Source organism: Protomyctophum bolini (assembly GCF_963924005.1).
Source record: "Protomyctophum bolini genome assembly, chromosome: 14".
NCBI classification, from domain to species: domain Eukaryota; kingdom Metazoa; phylum Chordata; class Actinopteri; order Myctophiformes; family Myctophidae; genus Protomyctophum; species Protomyctophum bolini.
The window spans coordinates 35,318,914-35,342,591 of NC_137875.1; the positions used below are offsets into that span (position 1 = coordinate 35,318,914).

At 44.6% G+C, this 23,678-nt stretch overlaps 1 protein-coding gene across 1 annotated transcript in view; it reads right to left on the reverse strand.

Annotated features, from left to right (window-relative positions):
• Positions 1–281: 281 nt before the first annotated feature.
• thada (THADA armadillo repeat containing) overlaps positions 282–23,678 on the reverse strand; it is a 127,751-nt gene continuing 104,354 nt past the window's right edge. Inside the window, 4 exon segments of the mRNA XM_080782200.1 lie at positions 282–1,208; positions 2,768–2,940; positions 18,946–19,068; positions 20,813–20,963. Coding sequence (XP_080638326.1) covers positions 894–1,208; positions 2,768–2,940; positions 18,946–19,068; positions 20,813–20,963 — 762 coding nt within the window. The 3' untranslated portion in view covers positions 282–893.

The window sequence follows — 23,678 nt, forward strand, 5'->3', positions numbered from 1 at the left end:
TCACACTGAATGTAAATACTGTGGATATTTTTCACTCCGGGAGATAGAATGGAGCCTCATAGTGTTATTCTTCAAATTATGATGGGTTTGAATGAATGTTATGGCTCTGGTTCAAAACCCTGCCTGACAGTGTACCCAAGCAAGCTACTGTAGCACATACACAATCTTATATCGTTCCCATTTTGTGAACACACACACACACACACACACACACACACACACACACACACACACACACACACACACACACACACACACACACACACACAGTCAAGTTAATAGCATCTTAGTGTCATGTATTTACTTTGTAAAAAAAAAAAAAAAAAAAAAACAGAGGGCTGAGAACATGCCGTTACAAGTACATTCTGTTTAAAAGCGGTAAAATCAACATACAGAGAACACTCAGTCACAAGTACATTCTGATAAACAGCTATAAAAAGCAACTTACAATTAAGAGACACGATAATCAAATCAAAGTAAAAATAATCCTTGAAATCTAAAGGAGCGTGTCTGTGAGACTTACTGTAGGAGGCACCGATGAGAGCCTAGCCCTTTGTCGGTTTAGAGACTGACCTTTGCAGAGTTCATTGACAAACACTTTTATTGTAAAATTAAGCACCCCGAATAGTGGGCTGCTGTGAGGCAGCACCCTTATAACCGAGGGAGCGTGGACACCGGTGGAATTGCTATTATGTATTCAACAGTAGAAGACTTGGTGGTTTTTACATAGCAGATGCCACGTTTCAATATGTGGAATGATACGACTGTGATGCAGGGGGCTTTGCCGTCAAAGAACATCCATGCCCCGCAGCCATGTTTCCCTGGATAAAAAAATAAAATAAAAAAAACTTTAGATCGATACTTCCTGTGCTCTCAAGAGCCTGCTCATTAATTTACTTCAGCATGTCCAACACATCCAGTGCCAGACTGGCTCTCTGGTGCCCGAGTGTGAGGCGAGCATACTCCATGGTGCAGGAGAACTGGGGCAGGGCCGAGAGGCCCTGCAGGGCCCGGTGGGAGCCCAAGACTTGGGCCTGTGCCTGGGCTGACAGTCTGTGGAGCTGGGCCTGGTCCGGTGCCGTGGACCCCTGGCTCTTGGTGTGGTCGACGACCAGGGAGACGAGGTGTCTGTGCAACAGTTTGACCCACTGGACTGGTTCGGCCCACAGGTTCAGCTCCCCCTTCTCAAAAAGGAACTCCTCTTCGTCCTAGTCGGGTGAGAAAACGGCTGAGGGGTAAATATGCTGTAACGCGGAATTTTGTCTACACCTTTGTCCATACCTTTGTTGTTTCTTCTCTTCATTTGTATTTCAATCAGATAACTCACGAATAGATTTAACCAATATTTATTATAGAATCAGAATACAAGTGTGTACATATAATATATTATCCTGGCGTTCGGCTATGCTGCAATTTTCTCCCTGCTCGGCACAATTAAACACCATCATTAAACATAAAGAGCAGGGAGATAGATATACAATAACAACCCCCCATGGGGAACAGAAATAACCGAGCCCACTGGTGGTGCTGGGGTGGTGGTGGGAGCAAACAGTGCATAACAACCAGGAACCATAAGGGAGAGGAAGGCAGGAAGAATGCAGTCCAATTGGTCAGTTGACTGCCACATCAGCGTATGACGTGTGGGTCTTGCAAACACTGTATACGCCCCACATAGTAATGCAGCATAAACCCTCAAATACATTAATGTCCCTTGAGCATAGCACATAGCGCTCGAGTATAGAGCGTCTCAGTCCCACGCCCTTTCATGACGACACCAGGCCCAGGAAATGATTCCAAATGCATTTTTGCCGTAGACATTTCAAAAGGTATTTATTTAAAGACGGTTACGCCGCGGACAAAGCCAACTGGAGTCGTGACAAGTCATGACAACAAACACAATATTTTGGACCAAACAAATAATTACAAAGAAGAAAAACACCAAAAAACGGTGTTTGTTGTCATGATTTGTCACGACAAGAGTTGGCTTTGTCCGCGGTCTTTAAATAAATACTTTCTGAAATGTCTATGAGGATAATAATAATTTCCTGGGCCCTGGTAGGGGGCGGGACAGCAACCTCTATATCTGACTGAACTAACTCCGCAAGCTATGTATCATTTGTGCATTTATGTCTGAAAGGTGCTCTATAAATAAAGTTTATTATTATTATTACTACAACACATGTTATACTTTACTATAGGCTGTATAGGTTAACCGCACCAAGCACTCTGTATAGTTTTTGAATAATGAATGTTGAATATATTGTTTTACCATTTATCATGTTTTATACCCCTACCTAAGCCCTTATGTCACCGTCCCTTGCGCCCTGATGTCATTGCAGTGCATTACAGTGAGACCAATATGTGGTTGTTAATTAAAAGGATATTTCACTTTCAAATAAAAAATTATAAAACATGAAAAGAAAAATAAATAAATCTGTAACATTCTAATGTGTGAAAGTGAAATATCGTCCAAAAGGAAGCACGCACATCTCCAGAAATTCTACAGGTGCTGGTCAAAAATATACGCACAATGAAAAGGAAGGGATGTCCGCACACTGTTTCTCTGCTCCCAGGAAACTTTTATTTGGTACAACGTTTCGACCCTTGCGGGTCTTCTTCAGGTATGATATCATTCCTGACGAAGACCCGCAAGGGTCGAAACGTTGTACCAAATAAAAAGCTCCCGGGAGCAGAGAAACAGTGTGCGGACATCCCTTAAGTGAAATATCAACATGAAAAGTGGCTCTATGAATGAACGTGCTCTCACCAGGCAAGCAGGCTCGTCCGTGCTCGTCTTGCTGTCTCTTTCCTCTCCCAGCAGCCATTCACACAGGGCGAGGGTGCCCGCTGGCACCTGCCTCCACAGCAACAACAGTTGGCACAGAAGGCCCACACCGGTGTCCAGGGCGACTGGAGGGCACACCGCCACACTGGCCGCATCTGTGGAAACACAACGGATCAGATAATGACTCACGTGCAGAGTGTGTGTATGTGTATTGGTGGTGGTGGGGGGGACGGGACGACATACTCACATTCTCAAAACAGAACCTTATTCCATAAACCGAAGCAAGGTTAAATTTAGTTAGTGTCAACATGGAACAAAAGGAAAAGAATACCCACACATTCAATCTTTCTCCCAGTGAGCTTTGCATAAATGACATTTTAACCTGATGGGCATCTTCATCAGATACGTAGTATGAGGGTAAACAGATATAACTGTGTGTGTGTGTGTGTGTGTGTGTGGGGTCCATTCTAATATGTATACAGCTATTAGGGGTGAGGTGCGGCGATATTAGGCACTCATATAGAATTTCGCAATATATCGAATATTGTGATATTATCATTACAAACTTTATTCGAGGACTAAATTGTCAATATATTTGGTCTTAGTTTTAGTCATCATAGCTTAGCATATATTTTAGTTCTGCCACGTCCTGTCTTTAGGCTTGCGTTTCCAAGCCTTACTATGACACCACAAGATTCTTCTCTCTTTTTGTTGTCGACTTTGAAGAACCAGGACGTTTTTGTCTGCCATCATCGCACAGGGGTGAAATCAGCCTTCAACCCAAGACAGAAATAAGACACGCCATCTCCGGTTTACTTCCCGTATCTGCGTGAAGTGGGAAGACGACCTTTTTAGGAGACGACGGGAAGCAGGTTGGAGTCTATTCATTCACTTTAGCTCCATGGTCACTGAACTAAGTAGTGGACCCAATCATCACAAGGCACACAATATTTCCAAGATGTTCATGCTAAAAGTACTTTTATTTGCGAGACAAAATGAGCACATAACATTAGCAGCTGTTGGCTGATGGCGTTGCATGCAGTGTGGGTGCAGGGGGGGGGGATTTTTAAACAAAAATGTTTAGATTTTCATTATCGTGAGAACGACGGCTTCCATTTGCGCAACCTTTCAGGACTAGTAAGCCTGCAGTTTATATTAGCTTGTATTCCCCATCGATGATGTCACTGGAGGACGGTTTCTGAACTGCCCACAGCCCTCCTATGAGACACAGACCGAGTGGAAAGAAATTGCGCCATTTTGTCACGTCATTTTGTCACGACTGACCTACTGTACTGTTATTGTGCATTCGACTGATAAACTTTGATTTAATTTGGCACATCGTGATGGTGGTATCTGGTTAAAGACTGATTAGTAAGCATTGTCTGAAGTCATGCACACAGTACAGAGAGAGATAAACAGACCAGAGATAAACAAGACAGACAGACGGATACGTAGACACGCAGACAGTATGTATTTCCACCGGAAAAGATGGGAGATACTATTCAGAGGATGTGTGAAAAAGTGACCCCCCCCCCCAAAAAAAAGGAAAAAGGGGCAGAAGGGGCATGATAAACCCTTGTGATACAGCACTGAGGAATGTGTGATTTTGGCTGCGAGTCCTTCCTCTGCTAAGCCAGAAAGTCATACGGCACCAGGCGCTGACAGTGCGTGTGCAACGTCAGACTTGCTGGGGTAAAGAAATCTGCACCCAATCTGCTGTCTGTGCCTGGATCAATGTGAAGATATTTGAGTGATGCATGGCTGTCTTTATGTTCCAGAGTGTGTGTGTGTGTGTACGTGCATGCACTCTGCTCTGGAAGGCCTTCTGGGAAACAAGACTATAACTCATAAACCAACCACCATCAGGGTGTGTGTGAAGGCAAAAATATTCTGCTGCAAGCACACACCACACATGCATGCGTGCACAGTCTCACACACACACTCACACTCTCTCACACACACACACACACACACACACACACACACACACACACACACACACACACACACACACACACACACACACACACACACACACACACACACACACACAACCAAGCTTGACCCCCCCAAGCATATAAGAACTTTAATCACTTGAAACCCTAGCAGTCCTTATGCTGTTAGCAACACATCGCGTTGCAAATAACTGTGAGCTTGTAGATCTGCTGTGTTTGGTGTAGAGGGAAAATAATAATAAGTACAGAACCGACTCGGTTTTCGGTTTAATTGGTTAAGATCTGTGATAGACCTTTGACTACAGAGTCCTGCATGACCTTTGGCCCTCTCTTCCTGGACTGATAGATGCATGTTAAGGAGAACTATTGAGAGACTGTACTTATATTAACTTCATAATACTATAGATGGTATATATTCATCCACATAGTCACCATTGAATGTCTGTTGACATGTTCTATAGTCTGTACTTTTTACTATTTTAAAAACTTTTTTTCACTACTTATTTGTGCGCGACTGTTGTATAACCAAGTAAGGCATTCATTTATGGGGACACAAATGTAACGAATACAAATAAATTGCCCGAAAGCAACGATATTCACTGTCGACAGGCAGTCTGTGCCAAATTGAATTTGGTCTTATTTACGGCTTTGGTCCTTGATTTTTAAATTACCACCTCCAGAGATCAACAAAGGCTTATCTCATCTTATCTTATTTTTGAAACCATGTGATAACAGAACAAACAGAGATATAAATAATCACATTTCAGGAATATTGTTTCGTAAGAGAGAGAGAGAGAGAGAGAGAGAGAGAGAGAGAGAGAGAGAGAGAGATTACTTTCTGTGTGAAATAATCGTGCAGTCATGCAGTTTATCAACGAGACAAACAGGATATTAATAGCATTGGAATAACATCCAACCACAGAACAGCCAGAACTAAATATAAGCAGGGATAACACATTAATATAGGATTCAATGTATGAGTGCATGTGTGTGTGTCTCTCTCTCTCACACACACACACACACACACACACACACACACACACACACACACACACACACACACACACACAAGGTTGGACGCTTGGCTGGCCTCTAACTGTTGTAAAATGAGAGTGGAGGAAGTGCAAACGGAGGGAAAACAAGACGGTATGACTTAATTTAACAACTCCAGTTGTCCATGCAGCAACTATCTGCAACGCCAACTCACTGTGTGTGTGTGTGTGTGTGTATGTGTGTGTGAGAGAGAGAGAGAGGGAGAGAGAGAGAGAGACTTGTCCCGCCTTGACCACCCTCACCACAGCTGACACCAAGATAACAACAGAGACTTCAAAAGGCTTTGAGGGCCAACAGCCGAGACACTAGTGCCACTATATGGGCAGAAAGGAGGGAGGGGGGCATACGGAACCCTACAGGCACGCACACGTACGAACACACACAGTCCACACAGACCCTTATCACTCATACCCATATCACTCACACTCTCTCACACTCACACACACACACAGATAGTTTTTCCTTGTTGCGGGAGGTGCAGAATCCGAGCCTTTGGTGTGAGCGAGGGAGGCAGACAGGAGCCGTTGATTGTACTGCATTAGAGGAGATTTAAGAGCGCGGGAGATTGAGTGACAAATTCCTTTCTTTACCGAGAGCCTCCCTCTGTTCTCTGGGACAGGTCTCTCGTCCCCATGCCAGACCAGACGTCCGACGGGCGGGCGGGCCGGCCGTCCGGCCGTCCGTCCGTCCGTCCCACGCAGGCATATACAGGCCTGAAGCCTTAACCCACTGGCACAGGACCAGCACTAAGAACACTACCTTAGCCAGAACACTGACACAATAGGAAACTTTAGCTGTATTCAATTTAGTTTTGTTGAAAAAAAAAAGGAAATTGCTTTCAGCGTGTACAACAGCAGTTTCTCAAGGGGATAGTCTTTCACACTGTTTATGGGTTTTGTATTGGTCTGTGTGTGTGTGTGTGTGTGTGTGTGTGTGCGCGTGCACATGTGTGTTGGGGTGTTGTTCTAAGTGGCTATTGTTCATGTTTAATATCAGTGTGTGTATCAAACAATCCTATCTCTGTTAAGACGACAGTATCAGCATCCAATGGCTTCCAGTTGGCGGATGAATGGGTTTGGGCAGGACGTGGGTGTGCTGAGTAGTTGACATTCACTCTGGCACTCTGGGCACAATGGAATTGGGCTGGGCAGGAGTGTTAGGGGACAAGCGTTAGCCTTGGCATCGCCACATGTGGGCACCGCACCGCATGACATTCACGTTACTCTCAACTTCTAAAGGCTTTTTTTGTTTGGAATGTAAAAAGTGTTTTTCTTTATATTTTTTACATGCAAACACCTCCCAGTTGGTCGCTTAGTCAAGCCGTTTGTGGCTTTCTCGTTAAAAAAAAGTGACCTTTGTAGATTAACTGCACTCCGTGATTGTAGATCTGTCATCATTTCCACAATATACACAAATAAATATACATGCGAAATGTATCCATTTGAAGGGGGCATAAGTGATGTACTACATTCCAAGTTCTCATTCATTCCTCTAGTGTTCGTTCAGTAACAGAGGTTTCTCCATCTGTCCAGCTCTTTAGTAAAACATTTGACCAATTTTATACCAGTAGAAAGAACCACACACCTTTTTTTGGCTTTAATTGTATGGTGTTCCACAGTTCCAATGCATTTGTTTAATTGCTTCCAATTGCATTTGTCCTGTATGGATAAAATTGGTTATCAGACCTGAAAATACACATTCTGTGTATTAGAGTCGGAGACAGAGGGAGTCCCCTGTTACAGGAGAACCACTCTAGTAATAATTGCCAGAATATAGAGCAAGAGTATAGAGTATTTTACGGTGTGCTGGTGGAGCTTGGCGAAGCATCCAACTGCATGGTGCTCAAACTTTTAAAATTTCAAGGACCCTCATTAATTAAAGCTGCGATAAGCATTGACCTTTTTTTTGTAGTCAGATATCCAGCAATGGGTAAAACGCTCCAAAAAAATATAGTCTCTCTGTGACACATCTAGGGGCCGCAATCTGCATTCAAAGGTTTTCATAGAAGCTAGGAAGTCATTGGTCGATTTGCCTGTCTACTTCCTGATTGGTTAGTCATTTCCATAGACATATAAATGTAAACGCCTCTTCCGGTTCTGGTGGCGCGTGTCAGAATTGAAGGCACAATTTTCCCGAGATTCCTTGCAAAGCATGTGCCTTCAATGCGTAACATATTAAGTCCCGGAAAAGACGCGCTGTGATTGGCCAGTATAGTCACTTGAGTGACAGCGAGAGACACGGAGGAGTCACTTGGGCAGCGACGCAGCGTGCCTTCAGCAAACTTATAAATAAGAACGCTGCGGAGAGCTGTTGCTTTGTGTTCACTCTTTAATGTTTTCTGTTAGTATATCTAATCCCCCCTGGCTCTTATGTATTGTTGTATTAATAACTTTGTTGTTTGTGCTTGTTTGTTTGTCTTGTTTTGTATTGTAATGTATTGTCATGACTGTTATAAAGATTTGATTAAAAAAAAGAAGCCTTCGGCGCTTAACTTCCTGCCTTCATTGGAGACAATGAACTGCAGCGGCCAATGAGGCATCTATATTTTTAATATCTACAGTATGGTCATTTCGACCAGGTTTTTTTCGACCAATGACAAAGCTTCTAGGAACATCTTTGAATGCAGATTGTGGACCTAGATGTGTCACAGAGACTCCGGGCTCCATCTTGCGCCACCCTTATCCCTTATCCACTAAACGTAAGCCATTTGTTTTTACTATTTTGAAAAACATTTAAAAATAGTTCAACTAGCTGATATACATCGACACATTGTGAGCTTGTAGATCGGCTATTTCAACTATTTTTAAAGTTATTTTTAAAAGGGATAAGGGGTGGCGCAAGATATAGCCCTACATATTTTTGAGAGCGATTGACTTATCAATGCTGACAATGTTGACATATTATTGCTTTAACCCATTTTGGGCGGGAACCCCTTTTGGTGTTTTAACTAAGCATTATGTAATACTTTAGCTATTGAAAAATAGCAGATCTACAAGCTCATAGCGCGCCACCGAGTGGCGCGCTACGAGCTTGTGGGTCTGCTATTTTTTTTAAATCGTCAGGATTTAGAAGACATTTTTTTAATCTGATCTCAGGTCACATTTGTACACATTATAGTGTACAAATGGAAATGATTTGTGCTCCATGTGTGCACTGTGAGTGACGGTCCCTGGACCCCCACTCTGAGACCCACTGCGTGTGACATACAACACACACAGAGCAGCAACGTGGATGCTACATTCCGGCGGGAAAGGCGCGCGGCGGGGCTAATTCCCGACATCGATCTGCGGCGAGGACTTACCCTGGAACTAATTAAGAAAGAAATTTGTTTTAAAAATAGGAGAGGGAGAGGGGGGAGAGAGAGAGAGAGAGAGAGAGAGAGAGAGGAAGGGCGATGGAAACAGAGGAGCAGAGGAGCTTTGGTGTTCAGCAAAGCCTGGCCTGAGCCTGTGCAGCTGGGGGGTGTCAGATAACCCATTCAGAGGAGGGGGTTCGGAGGAGTGTGTGTGTGTGTGTGTGTGTGTGTGTGTGTGTGTGTGTGTGTGTGCGCACGTACACGCAGTGAAATGAGAGAAATCCACAGCACAGCTCCCTCTGGTGTCATCCCGTTCAGTGGGAGTTTCCGTCAGCATCCCCCCCCCTCCCCCTGCACCCCATTCCTCTGCTCAGCCACCCACATCTGAGGGACTGCATGGGTGTGTGTGTGTGTGTGTGTGGGGGGGGGGGGGGGGTTCTAACCTGCGGACGGACCACCGTACGGGCTCCTAGCGCTACACCTGCCCTCGTAGCGAGACTAGCTGTTCCACAGTTAACCCTCTATTCAACACGGGGGCCGGACAAAGACGGCCCTGTGTTTCCAAAAGCGCCCGAGACCACAAGGACCGACCTATACGTCCGGGTACAGCAGTATGGGGTTTCACGCGTGATCGTATAATGGGGGGGTGCTTATACAATCACCAGACGTGTGCGCGCGCACGCACACACACACACACACACACACACACACACACGAGTGTACAAAGTTAAACACTCAAAAACAGTAGAGTGCAGACAGTACAGTTGGAGCCGAGAGGCCAGGAAGCATTGAGGTGTGAGATAGGTTTGTGTGTGTGTGTGTGTGTGTGTGTGTGTGTGTGTGTGTGTGTGTGTGTGTGTGTGTGTGTGTGAGGTGTGAAATAAAAACACAAACTTTACAACCCTGACTTCCTCCAGTGGGTGGCGGGAACCAGGGAGCGTGGAAGACCGAGCCGGGCCTCCCATGCCGGCAAACATTTTCATTTCAAGGACTCCCAGAACTCTGAGCGTGTACAGAACGGAACCAAATGGGACACTTATACGGGTCCATTTGGCTCCGTCTAATACACTCTCAGAGTTACAGACCTGTAAGGGTTCATTTTGACCCCTCTCAAGGAACTCCGGGAGAACTCTTTTGAGAACCACTAACAGTGGTACACTAAAACCACCGCATGCAGACACTAAACATTAGCATGAAAATAAATGCTTTTAAGCCATGAAGGAAGCTACAATATAGCATCCTGAAGTCTTGTCTACACTGCTATGCAATGAAGGAAGCTAGTATCCTTGAAGTCCCGTCTACATTACCATGAAAATATTCTGAAGTCTTTATCACAGCGGAGGCCGTTGAGCCCCCCGAAGTGAGGCGACTCAATGGGTTCAATGCAAGTCAACAGGGCGGCTCCGCGGGGCGCCCAAAGAGGGTTTTTATGGAGACCGGTCATAACACTAGAGTTGTTATACATGTGTGACTGTATAAGTTTGTATCATGTTAGTATCATGGAAGTCAAGGCTAAATACAAATAGGGTGGTTGTTAAAACTAACATGTAAAGCTGTCAGAAACTGATAAAATATTATGTCTTCATGTGTGTTTTAACACAACGGATGCTGCCAGCATCTTTCAAAATATAAGCGCTATGCGAGTGTCAATGGCAGATTTTACTCTGAAAAGCCCCCCCCCCCCCCCTTCCGTTCCCCCCCAAAACCAGGAGGCATAATTTTCCATTCTTACCTCACGCTGGTCACGCTAAAGTCGCTCTAGAAGCGTTAATATTCCAAACGAGAGGCAAGCTGAAGTCAGAAATGAAGACAGAACAACATAGACATTCTTTCTGAGCCGTAAACAAAGAAGTGAACTGCAGCACGCATGCGCAAAACAGCAAGGAGTATTGTGCAGAAGGAGAGGCCAAAAAAAAATCTAATTTTAAAATCCCTAAAGACGTGTATACACGTCCAAGGCCACAATTGTGTTTAACAACGTACACCCTAGCGCAGTGGTTACGGAACGTTTTAGCCTGCAGTGACCCAAAAGAGAAATGAGACATTTTGCCCAGGGATACGTGTACCCCGCTGCGCTTCCACACTGCATTGTGAGCTTGTAGATCAGCTATTCTCACTACTTCTTGAACATCTCCATCTTAAACATTTGATTTATAATTGATGGAATTTCTTAAGATTTTTCTCTTATTTCTTCATGAAATTCCTGGACATTTTTTGGGGGGGAATGTTTTGAAATAATAATTCAAAACTAAATGTAGGAAAAATATAAATATAGGGACCCAAAAAAATGTGTCCCAGCATCCCTGCTCTGGAGGGCAAAAACATTCAGACAATAGCAGGCTCACAACATGACACGTTGTGAGCCTGTAGAATGGATCCCGGTCAACTAAGTATATATGGTTTAGTGGTTAACCTGCTTGGAGAACCCAGTTGGGCCCATTTGAACAAACAGAAGCATGTCTGCTAACTGCTGAGACTGCACTGGAAAGCAAAATGAACAGCAGTTCACATTTTAACACAGAGCTCGTAATCGTTGAAGACTTCTTCTCTAGCAGTGTCACCAGCTTGTCTATACGTTTGTAAGCAACACGTCTCCTTAAACCGCATCACATCTTTAAACAAACCGCTGATTGCGGCGCTGACAGCGCGCTGTGTGTGTGTGTGTGTGTGTGTGTGTGTGTGTGTGTGTGTGTGCGACAAACGATAAACACAAACCCCGGCATAATGGCTGTGGGATCTCCGAGCTGAAAGCGGACACAGTCTATTTAACCCATCTAATGAGTTACTGTTCTGCGTGCACCCGTTCACCTCCATTCATTTGGATCATCCACTGTAAATGAATTAACTCTGGGATGAATGGCATAGTCTCTGCAGCCAACTGTCGGCATGAATGAGATGATGTAGGTTATTTTAGGATGGTTGATGGTCCAATGAGAACGGGCCAACGTCTCCATCTGTGTCACAGTCACAGTGCCAGCCTATTGTCCTATATGAACAAAAACCCTGCGCTAGTCATGCCATGTGTGACAGCTCCTGGTGTGGTTCCTGGGAATTTACATAAAAGCATAAAGAACCAGGTGAGAGAGAGAGACAGAGAGAGAGAGAGAGAGAGAGAGAGAGAGAGTTTTGTATAGCCTGTCATGATATTAGCCATGATATTAACACATAAAGCGCATTGGTTCCCAAACAATGGGTCGTGGATCCATTCTTTATGGGTTGTTAGTGAGTAAATTGTTTCCTACAATTCTTAATATATGTGTTTCAAAAGAAATGTAAATACTTTTAAAAAGATTCTGAAAATGTCCATAAATTCTCTACGATATTTAAAATAGTCAATCTACGAGATCACAACGCGTGTTTTTGTTGTGAACTTGTAGACGGACTAGTTTTGTCGCCATTTTAACACCAAATGTATATTTTATTTAGGTCTTGAGGCTGAAACGTTTGGGAGTCACTGCATTAGCCGGTTTTGGGTGGGAACCCCTTTTGGTGTTAGCATTATGTTATGCTTTAGCTATTGAAAAATAGCAGATCTACAAGCTCATAGGTCGAGCTTGTAGGTCTGCTATTTTTGAAAAATCGAAGAACGACTGACATAGAAGCATAGCTTTTTCAGAAAACTGTCAGGATGCAGAAGACATTTTCAGAATCTGATCTCAGGTCAAAATGGGTTAGCCGGTCTGTGACTATACATTCTGTATGAAGTCAGCCCCAGCTCCTTCCTCTGAGCGTTACTGTAGTGGAGGTCCAGTGAGGGGGAATGGAGTTTTATTTCAGACCCACCCAATTAGTGTGGAGCTATTTGATGGTAAAGTTGGGAGGGGGCTGGGGGGGTTAAATTAGATTTGATCTCCCCGACCGGGACAATGGCTCCACTGTGGTTCACAGCTCTGGGAAGAACAGCTTGAGCCACCCTAATGTGATAACACACGGCTGCACGCACACACACACACGCGCGCACACACGCACACGTGCACGCACACACATACAAAATAACAACGCATGCACAACCGCTTTTGAGAGTTGTGTTGTGGTTAGGACATATAGGAGGCTTCAAGGGACAATCTCTTAAAATATTGTAGCTGTTAGGCAGAAACCCTGTATCTCCATATTTCAACTTTTAGCTTTTACAATTAATGTCCAGCTTCATTTTACAACAACAGTGAGCGGAAATAGGTCACAAATGTTAAAACATTTCGAGATCTGTTTTAAATCATCAGCTCCTAATTATTTAACAAATGAAAAGCACTCAGAAGAGCTTGTGACAAGATGATAACTACACTGACTCCATTTGAACACAGGTTCAAATGGGCAAGGTTTCCTTCAGACAGTGAATACTATATTATAAATGCGACATTGCATAATTGCAAGATATATCAAGCGTATATTAGTTACATAACCTCAAGATATATAGGCTAACCTCAAGAAGAGCAAGTACATTATTCGCGCGAAGAAGCTCCTCACAATCCACAATCAATTGTTTTTTTGGAACTCTCACTTTTTGGCTTTCTAAAGAGAGAGGGGATGCACAACAACAGTTCCACAAAGGTCCCCAGTTATTACCCCTTTCCTGCTTTCTTTCCCCTGCTGTTCCTGATCCCGTCCCTCTTCTCACATCACTGCCTCCGTCCTCCATATCAAAGGCCCCGAGCTGTCGCTCAATCACAGGAGCCTAACACCTCCGCCACTTGACTCTGCAGTGGCACGTCATAAAGCCCCCCCCCCCCCCCTGCTCACAGAAAGCTGACACAATGACCGACTGGCCTTGAGGCCCAGACAGACAGACACACAGACACACACCCAGATGTACACATAACACAGTCATAATGAACTCAAACACTTAACCCATTTTGACCTGGGAAACGATTCTGCAAATGTCTTCTAAATCCTTGACTGTTTCCTTGAAAAAGCTATGTTTTTCTATGCCAGTCGTTCTCAAACACTTTCATGTCACTTTTCACGATTCTTCAAAAATAGCAGACCTACAAGCTCAGTGGTGCGCTATGAGCTTGCAGATCTGCTATTTTTCAATAGCTAAAGCAAAGCATAATGCTAACACCAACAGAGGTTCCCGCCTCAAAATGGGTTACGGTAGCTCTCCACCAAACAGACTACTATACTACAGGTTACTTCAGACTATAGGCAGACGAATGAAGTTGGGGAGATCAGTCGGTTTGGAAGGAAGGCGTGAAAAAAAGTTGCTGAATGCACGTGAGATCTGACACCGACATACGGCTACTATGGTGCTAAAAATAGCCCTATGGGCTTGATATCTTTTTCAACAAGACTGTTGTTGTTGCTGCTGCTTTTTCCCCCCCGACGGTCGAGAGCCAACCGAGCTGGCTTCCAACGCTTCCCTATAGGCCTATACAACTCAATTTAAATTCAATTCAAGGGCTTTATTGGCATGAGAAAACATACGTTTTACATTGCCAAAGCAGACTCCCTATACACAAAAGGTCACACAGAAGCCACTTTTATACAGAGGTCCAGGTAATAGTGGCCTACAGAAGATCAGACACAGCGCACACAGGTGGCACAGGTGGCAAAGTATATCTGTCCACCTGAACAGCCGGCTTGGCCAGGCCATATACAAACACATTTTGGCCATGTTCGGGGCAAGGCCATTGTCTTTGTCACTCTGCTATAGCGCCATCTATGGACTGGGGGCGGTGCTTGTCCGTAGGGGGGGGGTGTTGAATGGGAGGAGTGGGACGGAGGGGCGCTACGACGTCCTCCTGGTGGGGGCTCCTCGGTAGCAGGTGAGCTAGCCCATTTTAGGCGGGAACCCTTTTTGCTGTTTTAAGCATTCTGTTCTACATTAGCTGTTGAAAACGTGTCAGTATCTTTTCTAGGGAACAACAAGGCGGAATAACGCCTGAACAGGCTGTGTGAGAGAGGCTAGACACACAAACACCTGTCGTAGCTGTGCGGAAACCATGTTTACCGCCCTACGCAATGCGACGCATTGTGAGCTTGTAGGTCGCGGTAGTTTTCCCTATTTTACAAATACGTTGAAAGTAGAAGTGGTTAAGTCAGTCGCATGGGTTTTATGAACATTGGACCGATGGAAAGTATTAACAAGAGCTTGTCACTAAATAATAACTATACACTGGATCCATTGAGAAATTATCCATTGTTTTCCACTTCCTGAAGAGTAACAGTTTGGACATAAAAGGTTTACACCCTACTGTGGCGACGACGTATAAAAAGATACATTTGCATTCAGACAATACACACACGACTCCGCTTCACGGACCCAACCACACAGTCCTGCATAACCTCTCACAGATGGCGCGCACGCACGCACGCACGCACACACACACACACACACACACACACACACACACACAGTCACACACACACACACACACACACACACACACACACGTACACGTTTCTCACTTTCAGGTCAGGTCAGCAGAGATGGAAGTGATCATTTTAAAGAGGCTTTAAGCAGCACTTTACTGGAGACGAGATGCCAAGTCCTTGGCGTGGAGAGAGGGGGAGAAAAAAAACTAAAACATTCCCGTCATAATATCAGCACTTATATGAATATGTGGGCTTTGAAGTGAAACCCCCGCACACGTCGACGGAGAGAGACACGCCTGTACGCAACACACACACACACACACACACACACACACACACTCCAATCCAGACATGTGTCCAGCAGGAAACGCTGGCCACCTTACCGTAAGTACTAGACTGTCTGCTTCCCCCCCACACACGCACTGTAATCTCCAAGCGGTGTGGTAAATATGGACAAAAGGGGATCCCCCATTCGCGCGCGCACACACACGCACGCACACGCACACACACACACACACACACACACACACACACACGCAGTAATTATGTCTATTGTATTCTCTTCCTGCTGTAGACTAAATCTTTGCAGTGTTACTCATGCTGCCGGGGTCCTATCTGATCAGAGGGCTGACAGCTCTTATCCAGCGATACGAGCAGGCCTTGCTCTTGTGCACATAAACACTCATCAGAGATAGCAGAGCTGCAGTCAGGATAATAACCTTACATCTTTAAAAAAATATATATATATATATATAAGCCACCCAGCTTCTCGGGCCTTTTCTTTTTTAATTATGTATTATTCACAAAGACCATTACTGGAAATGTGTCCTGGATCTGAACCACTTTAAGCCTTATATATGTCATTGTACGAGGGATAGTGAGAATAGCCCATCTGTTTAAAGCTCACATGCTGTCGCAGCGTGACGCACATCAGCTGTTTCTAGTTTTGAAAATTGTTACATTTGAAATGTTTCAAAAAGAGGGACGCCGTGTTAAAAGTGGTTCAATGCTTTTCATTTAGAGACGGAATTTGCTAAAACTTTTTTTTAAAGAAGAATCTGCAGTATATACAGTAAAATCCTGAGTGCCCTAAAAGGTTAAATTGTTATTGTACACCAGTGATGTGTATCCGAGACTCAAAAAGAGAGATTAGACGTTATATTTGCCCCAGGCCAGGACCCAAACTATTGAAAATAGCAGATCTACAAGCACATGAACGAAAGCCTTTGATATATATATATATATATATAAACTTTTAACCCATTCTGGACGGGAACCCCTTCCGGTGTTTTAACTAAGCATTATGTTATACTTTAACTATTGAAAAATAGCGCGCTACGAGCTTGTACTGTAGGTCTGCTATTTTTGAAAAACCGTAAAAATGCGGCACAAATTTTGAATATATATTCTTTCAGAGCGAACGTTTTTCTTATTTCGAGTACCCGTAAACTTTGGTCTGTGACCCACAATTGGGTCTCGGCCCACTGTTTGGGAAACTGCTGTAGGCAACGTAAGGTTATGCTAGAGGAGATGCTATCAGCGTAGTCAGTCCAGACACAATAAGGGTTCTGGGGCTCCTGGGAGGCAGCGAGGTAAACACAGGAAGTAGACGCCAACAGACGGAGGAAGTCACACTTGTTCTGAGGGATACTTGAGAGCTGATAAATATCCACTCCGCTCCTCAAAACAAAACCACAACGCAGAGAGAAAGAAGAAAAGACAGAATTACGAGTGTTTTGGAGATCAGATTACCGTAGGTGGGTGGGGGCCTGTGTGTGTGTGTGTGTGTGTGTGTGTGCCTGTGTGTGTGTGTGTGTGTGTGTGTGTGTGTGTGTGTGTGTGTTTATGAGCGTATCCTTTTTCTGAGACCAGGCGTTACGTTATACGGAGGAAAAACAAACATCAAACATTTTCGGTACAATGACACATTACCACAAGCGCGCGCACGCACGCACGCGCACACACACAGACACACGCACACACACACACACACAGACACACGCACACACAAACTCCGGGTCCCCCCCCTGCCACACTAAAATTAGCAGCCTTCATTCCAGGAATTGTCCCCAAACCCTGGCGAGAAACAATGTCAACACCCCTTCCAGAGAACTCCAACATGTGTGTGTGTGTGTGTGTGTGTGTGTGTGTGTGTGTGTGTGTGTGTGTGTGTGTGTGTGTGTGTGTGTGTGTGTGTGTGTGTGCGTGCGTGCGTGCGTGCGCGTACTTACTGTATGTGTCATCATCATCACAATGTTATTCAACATGTGTTTGTGTTGGGGTGTTGTGCGCGTTCAGTGCTGAGCAGACGTATTTGTGGGGGTCTGATGTATCATGAATATCTTCAATGCATACTTGTGTACTGTACATGTGTGTGTGTGTGTGTGTGTGTGTGTGTGTGTGTGTGTGTGTGTGTATGTGTGTGTGTGGTGTGCTGAGCAGACACATTTGTTTGTGTTTAAATGGTTTTGAAGCCAGCGACGGCGTGCGAGTATCCCTGCATAATTACAGTGTGTGTGTGTGTGTGTGTGTGTGTGTGTTTCATCCACTGTAGTAATCAGACCCCACAGACCACGTATCTATTCAACCAGCCAAGCTAATTGTTCAGACGTGTGTGTGTACGTCAGTCGTCCTCAACCTTTCCTGGACCGGGGCCCAGTTTGCGGCCCACCCATCTGACCACTTAACGCGGCGGCCGCAGGTGGTCAGATGTGTGGGCAGAGAGTGGCTTTTCAGAGTTTACTTGTAATGACGACTCAAACTGATTGTGTTCTCGCTTGGATCAATCAAACAAACCGAGAATACATTAAGTTGTTATTGTTGAAATGGTGATATTTGGGACAGATGCTGTAGGTCCATTGTTTACATAGTATCCTATAGTATCAATGTACAGATTATTATTTTAGTAATAGTATGTTTTTTTAAGACTGATGCTATAAAAGGTTAAGAGTGTCTGCAAATGGCTAAATTGTACTTATTGGTATCACAATGAATCCAACATTTTCAAGGTTTTAACCCATTCTGGGCGGGAACCCCTTTTGGTGTTTCAACTAAGCATTACGTTATACTTTAGCTATTGAAAAATAGCAGATCTACAAGCTCATAGCGAGCTTGTAGGTCTGCTATTTTTGAAAAATCGTAAAAATGCGGCACAAATCTTTGAAAATATATTCTTTCAGAGCGAACGTTTTTTTTATTTCGACGTCAGGCCTATAACTCTTTTGCCTGATTTATGACTTGTTGCACGGCGCTGTGTGTATATAGTGTACTGCACTGCTTTTCAGCGTGGGGGGTTCCAGGGTGTCCCCCAGCAAAATGATTGATAGTTAGGGACCAAATGGACCCTTACACAGGTCCACACAGACTGAACAAATGGAACCAAATGGACAGATCCATTTGGTTTCCATTTTGTACACGTCGTAGTCCCTTATGTTCCGCGACGTTACAGTGTTATACTTCGATCCCAGAGGTTAAAAAAATCTAATGGGGGTCAGTAGGCCGAATGCAGTGACCTGAATACAGTAGACAGTACAGTACAGTAATACCTGAGCTGAGCGGAGGCGTCGGGACTTCAAAGATGAAGTCGGAGGCTCGGTCCCTGACCTCCTGGTCCTCGTCCTGGAGGAGCGTGAACACACTCTTCCACAGGGGCAGCGTGGCAGACAGACCTGGGGAAGGAAGGTTACAATAGTTTGGTTTTTCTCATTATAGTTTAGTTTTAGTTCGTTTTGACATATTTTTTTTCTAATTTAGTTCGTTTTAGTTCGTTTTTAGAGCGGGGTTTTGCTAGTTTTTATTTTGGTGAAAATGCTTAGTTTTAGTTTAGTTATAGTTTTCTTTAGCTACATGCTGCCGTACGGTGCTGAAAACTCCCGTGAAACTTGTTGGAGAAATGAGGAAATGAATCGAATGCATTTAAAAGGATTATATTATAAATGTCCGAAAGGCATGTAAATATTGATCAAAACTAAAACTAAGGGTATTTTGTCTATAATTTCAGTTAGTTTTGAGGACACACAATACAGTTTCAGTTTAGTTATCATTTTTTAATTTATTTTGAGTTTTTATTAGTTTCAGTTAACTAAAATGTTTTTTTAATTCTAGTTTTCTGGTTAGTTTTAGTTAACTATTATAACCTTGGGACACACACACACACACACACACACACACACACACACACACACACACACACACACACACACACACACACACACACACACACACACACACACACACACACACACACACACACACACACACACACACACACACACACACACACACACACACACACACCTTATATGCAGTAACTCATTTTGATCTACTCAAATGAAGAGCCCAGAAGCCAGATTTGGGAGAGCGAGAACAGAACACATTGTACGGGCACAGTGTGATAAAAAATATTTTATAGTTTTGATAGGCCATATTAAAATATGTTTCAAGTCTCAATAAGAATACAGATCAAAGCCCGAGATTTATTTTTCCAAAGATCATTATTTCTTTTGGCCCTTGTATTAGATCAGGGGTGCCCACACTTTTTTGACTTAAGAGCTACTTTAAAAATGACTAGCTCAATTACCAACCCAAAGCATTATTATTCCATTGCTGAAAATAGTTAATTTTTTTAACTGAGGGGGCTTTGGAATAGCAGCGCTGGCGTTACATACTGTATAAGACAAACGCACTTGGAATTGGAAATAGAGGGGGAAATGGAATTGGTAGGGTTTGTCGGGCCCTTTTGGATGTCAATAAATCAATCAATTCAAGGGGCAGATTTTATATTTAAATTATATATTTGTAGGAGCATGTCATGTGATATACCTGCACAGCCTTTGTGATCTACTGGTAGATCGCGATCTACCTTTTGAGCACCCCTGTATTAGATCAAAGCTAGTTAAGCATAGCATAAAACTGGTAGCAGATCGACAAGTTCAAAACGAGACGCGCTTCGTGCTACTTTCTTATTGATGCTTTTTGTTTTGTGTTGATGCTCTGTAGCATGATCTCTAGGCTGTTAATTTACGAAAAAACACAAAAAGGATGGAGATAAGAGGTTTCTGCCCCGACAGTGGTGATCTTATACTGGGGCTATAATGCCACAGAGACACAGATCCAGTCAGTGTGACTAGATAGCTCTGGTCCATAGCTCTAATGCGTTGCATTTAGAGCTATGTTACTCTCAACTTCCACCGCTTGCATGAATACAGACCAGCCTCTCGTCTTTACGCTAAAGACGAGAGGCTGGTCTGCATGCATGCGAGCGGCGGAAGTTGAGAGTAACATAGCTCAAAATGAAACGCATTATAGCTATGGAATCAGAGCTAGGCTGCAGCCCCCACCAGTCACTGTGACTCACCCAGAGGCAGAGCAGGGCTGTGACTCACCCAGAGGCAGAGCAGGGCTGTGACTCACCCAGAGGCAGAGCAGGGCTGGCCAGCACAGAGGCCGTGCAGCCCACCAGCACCTCAGCAGCGGTTAACTTCAGCTCCAGCGGCTGCTCCTCGCCGCAGCACGCGCTCACCAGCACCCCCCACTGAGCCAGGAGGTCCACTGCACACACACCCTGCATGGGAGGGGGGAAACAGATAAGACGACTGGTTTAAAGCACTGGTTCAGTGTCCGGGACCCCCCAAATTGATATGTACTAGAGCGGTGCCCGGTGGGAGCATCTGCCCAGAGAGGCCTTTTGTGGCGGTTCTGGACAACCGTGGACAACCGACCGACTCGACACCGGGCACTGCACTCCCTGTGCGGGGGGTGTGGAACGCGTGTGTCGAGTTTGAAGTAGGTGGGGGGGGGGGGGGGGGGGGGGGGCAACGGTTCTGGAGTTGCGTGGATTACAGACGTACAGAGCCTTGTAACTTTATAGTTAGATTTGACCCCCGCCAATCTGAACATAATGTGTACTATGGGTTTTCTGTTTAGGAAAGAAGTGGAGAGATGGGTTCACCCCTGTTACTGAACAAACTGAAAACACTATAGGAGGTATTTAACACTTCATTTAAGAGTGAGAGTGAGAAAGAGTCAGTGCAGTGTTTAGAGCCTGACGCCACCCGGGTTGATAACATGACGTCAGGACAGATTGGACTGAAACGAGGCTGAAACACGCTAACTAAATGAATACGATTAGATTTTCAAAACAAGGGAGACAATATAGATTTATCCTTTTGCCATCACTCAAGATATGGGGTCCGTAAGTATGCACTTCCAGCAAGGATGTGTCATGGCGACTTGGCCACGTAGGCTACAATTATGAACGCAATATCACCAAGATAACAGCCAACAACAGCATTATCGGCTGGCATTGATGATATTTATGTGGTGAAACCGCTATCATTAATGTTTTATCAGAACCATGCTAAACGCAGGCCACACGCTACTACAACATGATAACTGTTATATGGGCACTTCATTTTCCAATACACAGGTACTGCACTGAAAATGCACGCAATTAAATGATTCACCTGTACTGCAGATTCTTGATGACTGATGTCATGTGAATTCATACAGGACATATTCTCGTTAGGCTAATGCGAGAGTGAGGTCCAGTGTTTCCCAACCTTTTTTGTCCCAGGGCACACTTTTCATAGCCTAAAAATCTATAAACTTCTTTGAAATGTAACGTCTTCTGGATGCATCTCTTTAGCATTAACATTTCAATGGTCGTTAGAGTCTATTGTTCCGTCGTTGTTGTTATCGCACGTCTAATGGTTAGACGGACGCAACAATAGCTAGCCAGCCGCTAGCAGCCCAGTAGCTATGATATTGCTTTCGGGGGAGGGTTAGTGTTACTTTCTGTCAAATCAGACAGCACACGGGTTGGGAATCACTGGTCTAGCCAACACCAGCTCTGAAGATCCAGGAGTCCTGGAGCGCTGGCCTCCACACTCTCCTATCTAACATCAGGTTCTTTAAGCTCTACAGTGTTGTAAGCTGTCGTGGCGCAGTGCCCTGCCAGCCTCATCCTTCTAGTTCTGGGTGCCTGACGCAGTGCCCTGCCAGCCTCATCCTTCTCTCTCTGACTGTGTCTGTGACCTGTGCTATACATAGAGGTCCACATTTCTGATGCAGTCCGTCCATGTGATACCTAGTGCTATTCTTAGCATTAGGTCAATATTAACTTACATAATTCATAATCTAAACTTTCCATGACTCAAAGTCCATTTACCTTGGCAAAGCAGATCAAAGAACATCCTACATCCTACATTTGAGGAACCAGTCAGGCAAAGCGCGGAGGGTTGAACAAGAAGGATCAAATCAAAGTGTTTATGTTGATTTGCGGGTTCTGTGAATTAATAAAATCACATTGCAGACGGATTGTTCCTCCGGACAAGAACACTTCAGAGAGACAGACATTGGGATAGACAGTTTGACGTTGCGTTTGTCAGACAGCATTATAATTTGGGCATGCTCCTGGTGAGACCTGTACTCTGTTCAGTCTGCTGAGCAACTACTGCACAATCAAGATGACAAGGCATTAGCAGCTTTTTGCATTCTTTGGAGTGTTTCCCAAGCAACGGGTTGGAGCCCATTTTTGGTTCACAGATCCATTTCTATGGGGTGTGAGTAAATATCCCTTTTTAAGTGGTGCAACCATTTCCTTAAGTGACTACAGTATGTGTGTGTGTGGGTGGGTGGGTGTGTGGGTGGGTGTGTGTGTGTGTGTGTGTGTGTGTGTGGGTGTGTGTGTGTGGGTGTGTGTGTGTGTGGGTGGGTGTGTGGGTGTGTGGCTGGCTGGGTGCGTCTGAGCACGAAAACAGCATGGTTGTTTTTCACCACCTGTACGCAACCTAACACACACACAAACACACACGCACATATTAACTGTATATATGGTGATTTTGGGTGTGTCAGTATACAGTGACAGTACAGTACAGTAGAGGGTACAGTAGAGGGACCCCCACACAGTAACTCTGTCATTTCTCAACCGTTTCGGACGCGGGGCGGCTCGCCGGAATCGGGCCGGCACCCTGGGTGTGTTCCTGTGGGTCTGGAACCCCCCCCCCCCCACCCCTACACGTTGCACCACAAAATAAATACAATAAAGTACATCATTTCAAAATGATTGGGGTAAAAAGGACAAACAAAACAGCACTTCTACAAGCTCACAACATGTTGCATTTCTGTTTGTTTGGGCCTTTTGGGCCTAGGCTTGAGCTGAAAAGTTTGGGAAGTGAACCGTTGTTTTAGAGCGACACGACATCGGGGGTGGCGGTGGCTCAGGGGTAGAGTGGCTGTGAATGGGTGGATGTAATGCACAATCTATGTAAAGCGCCTT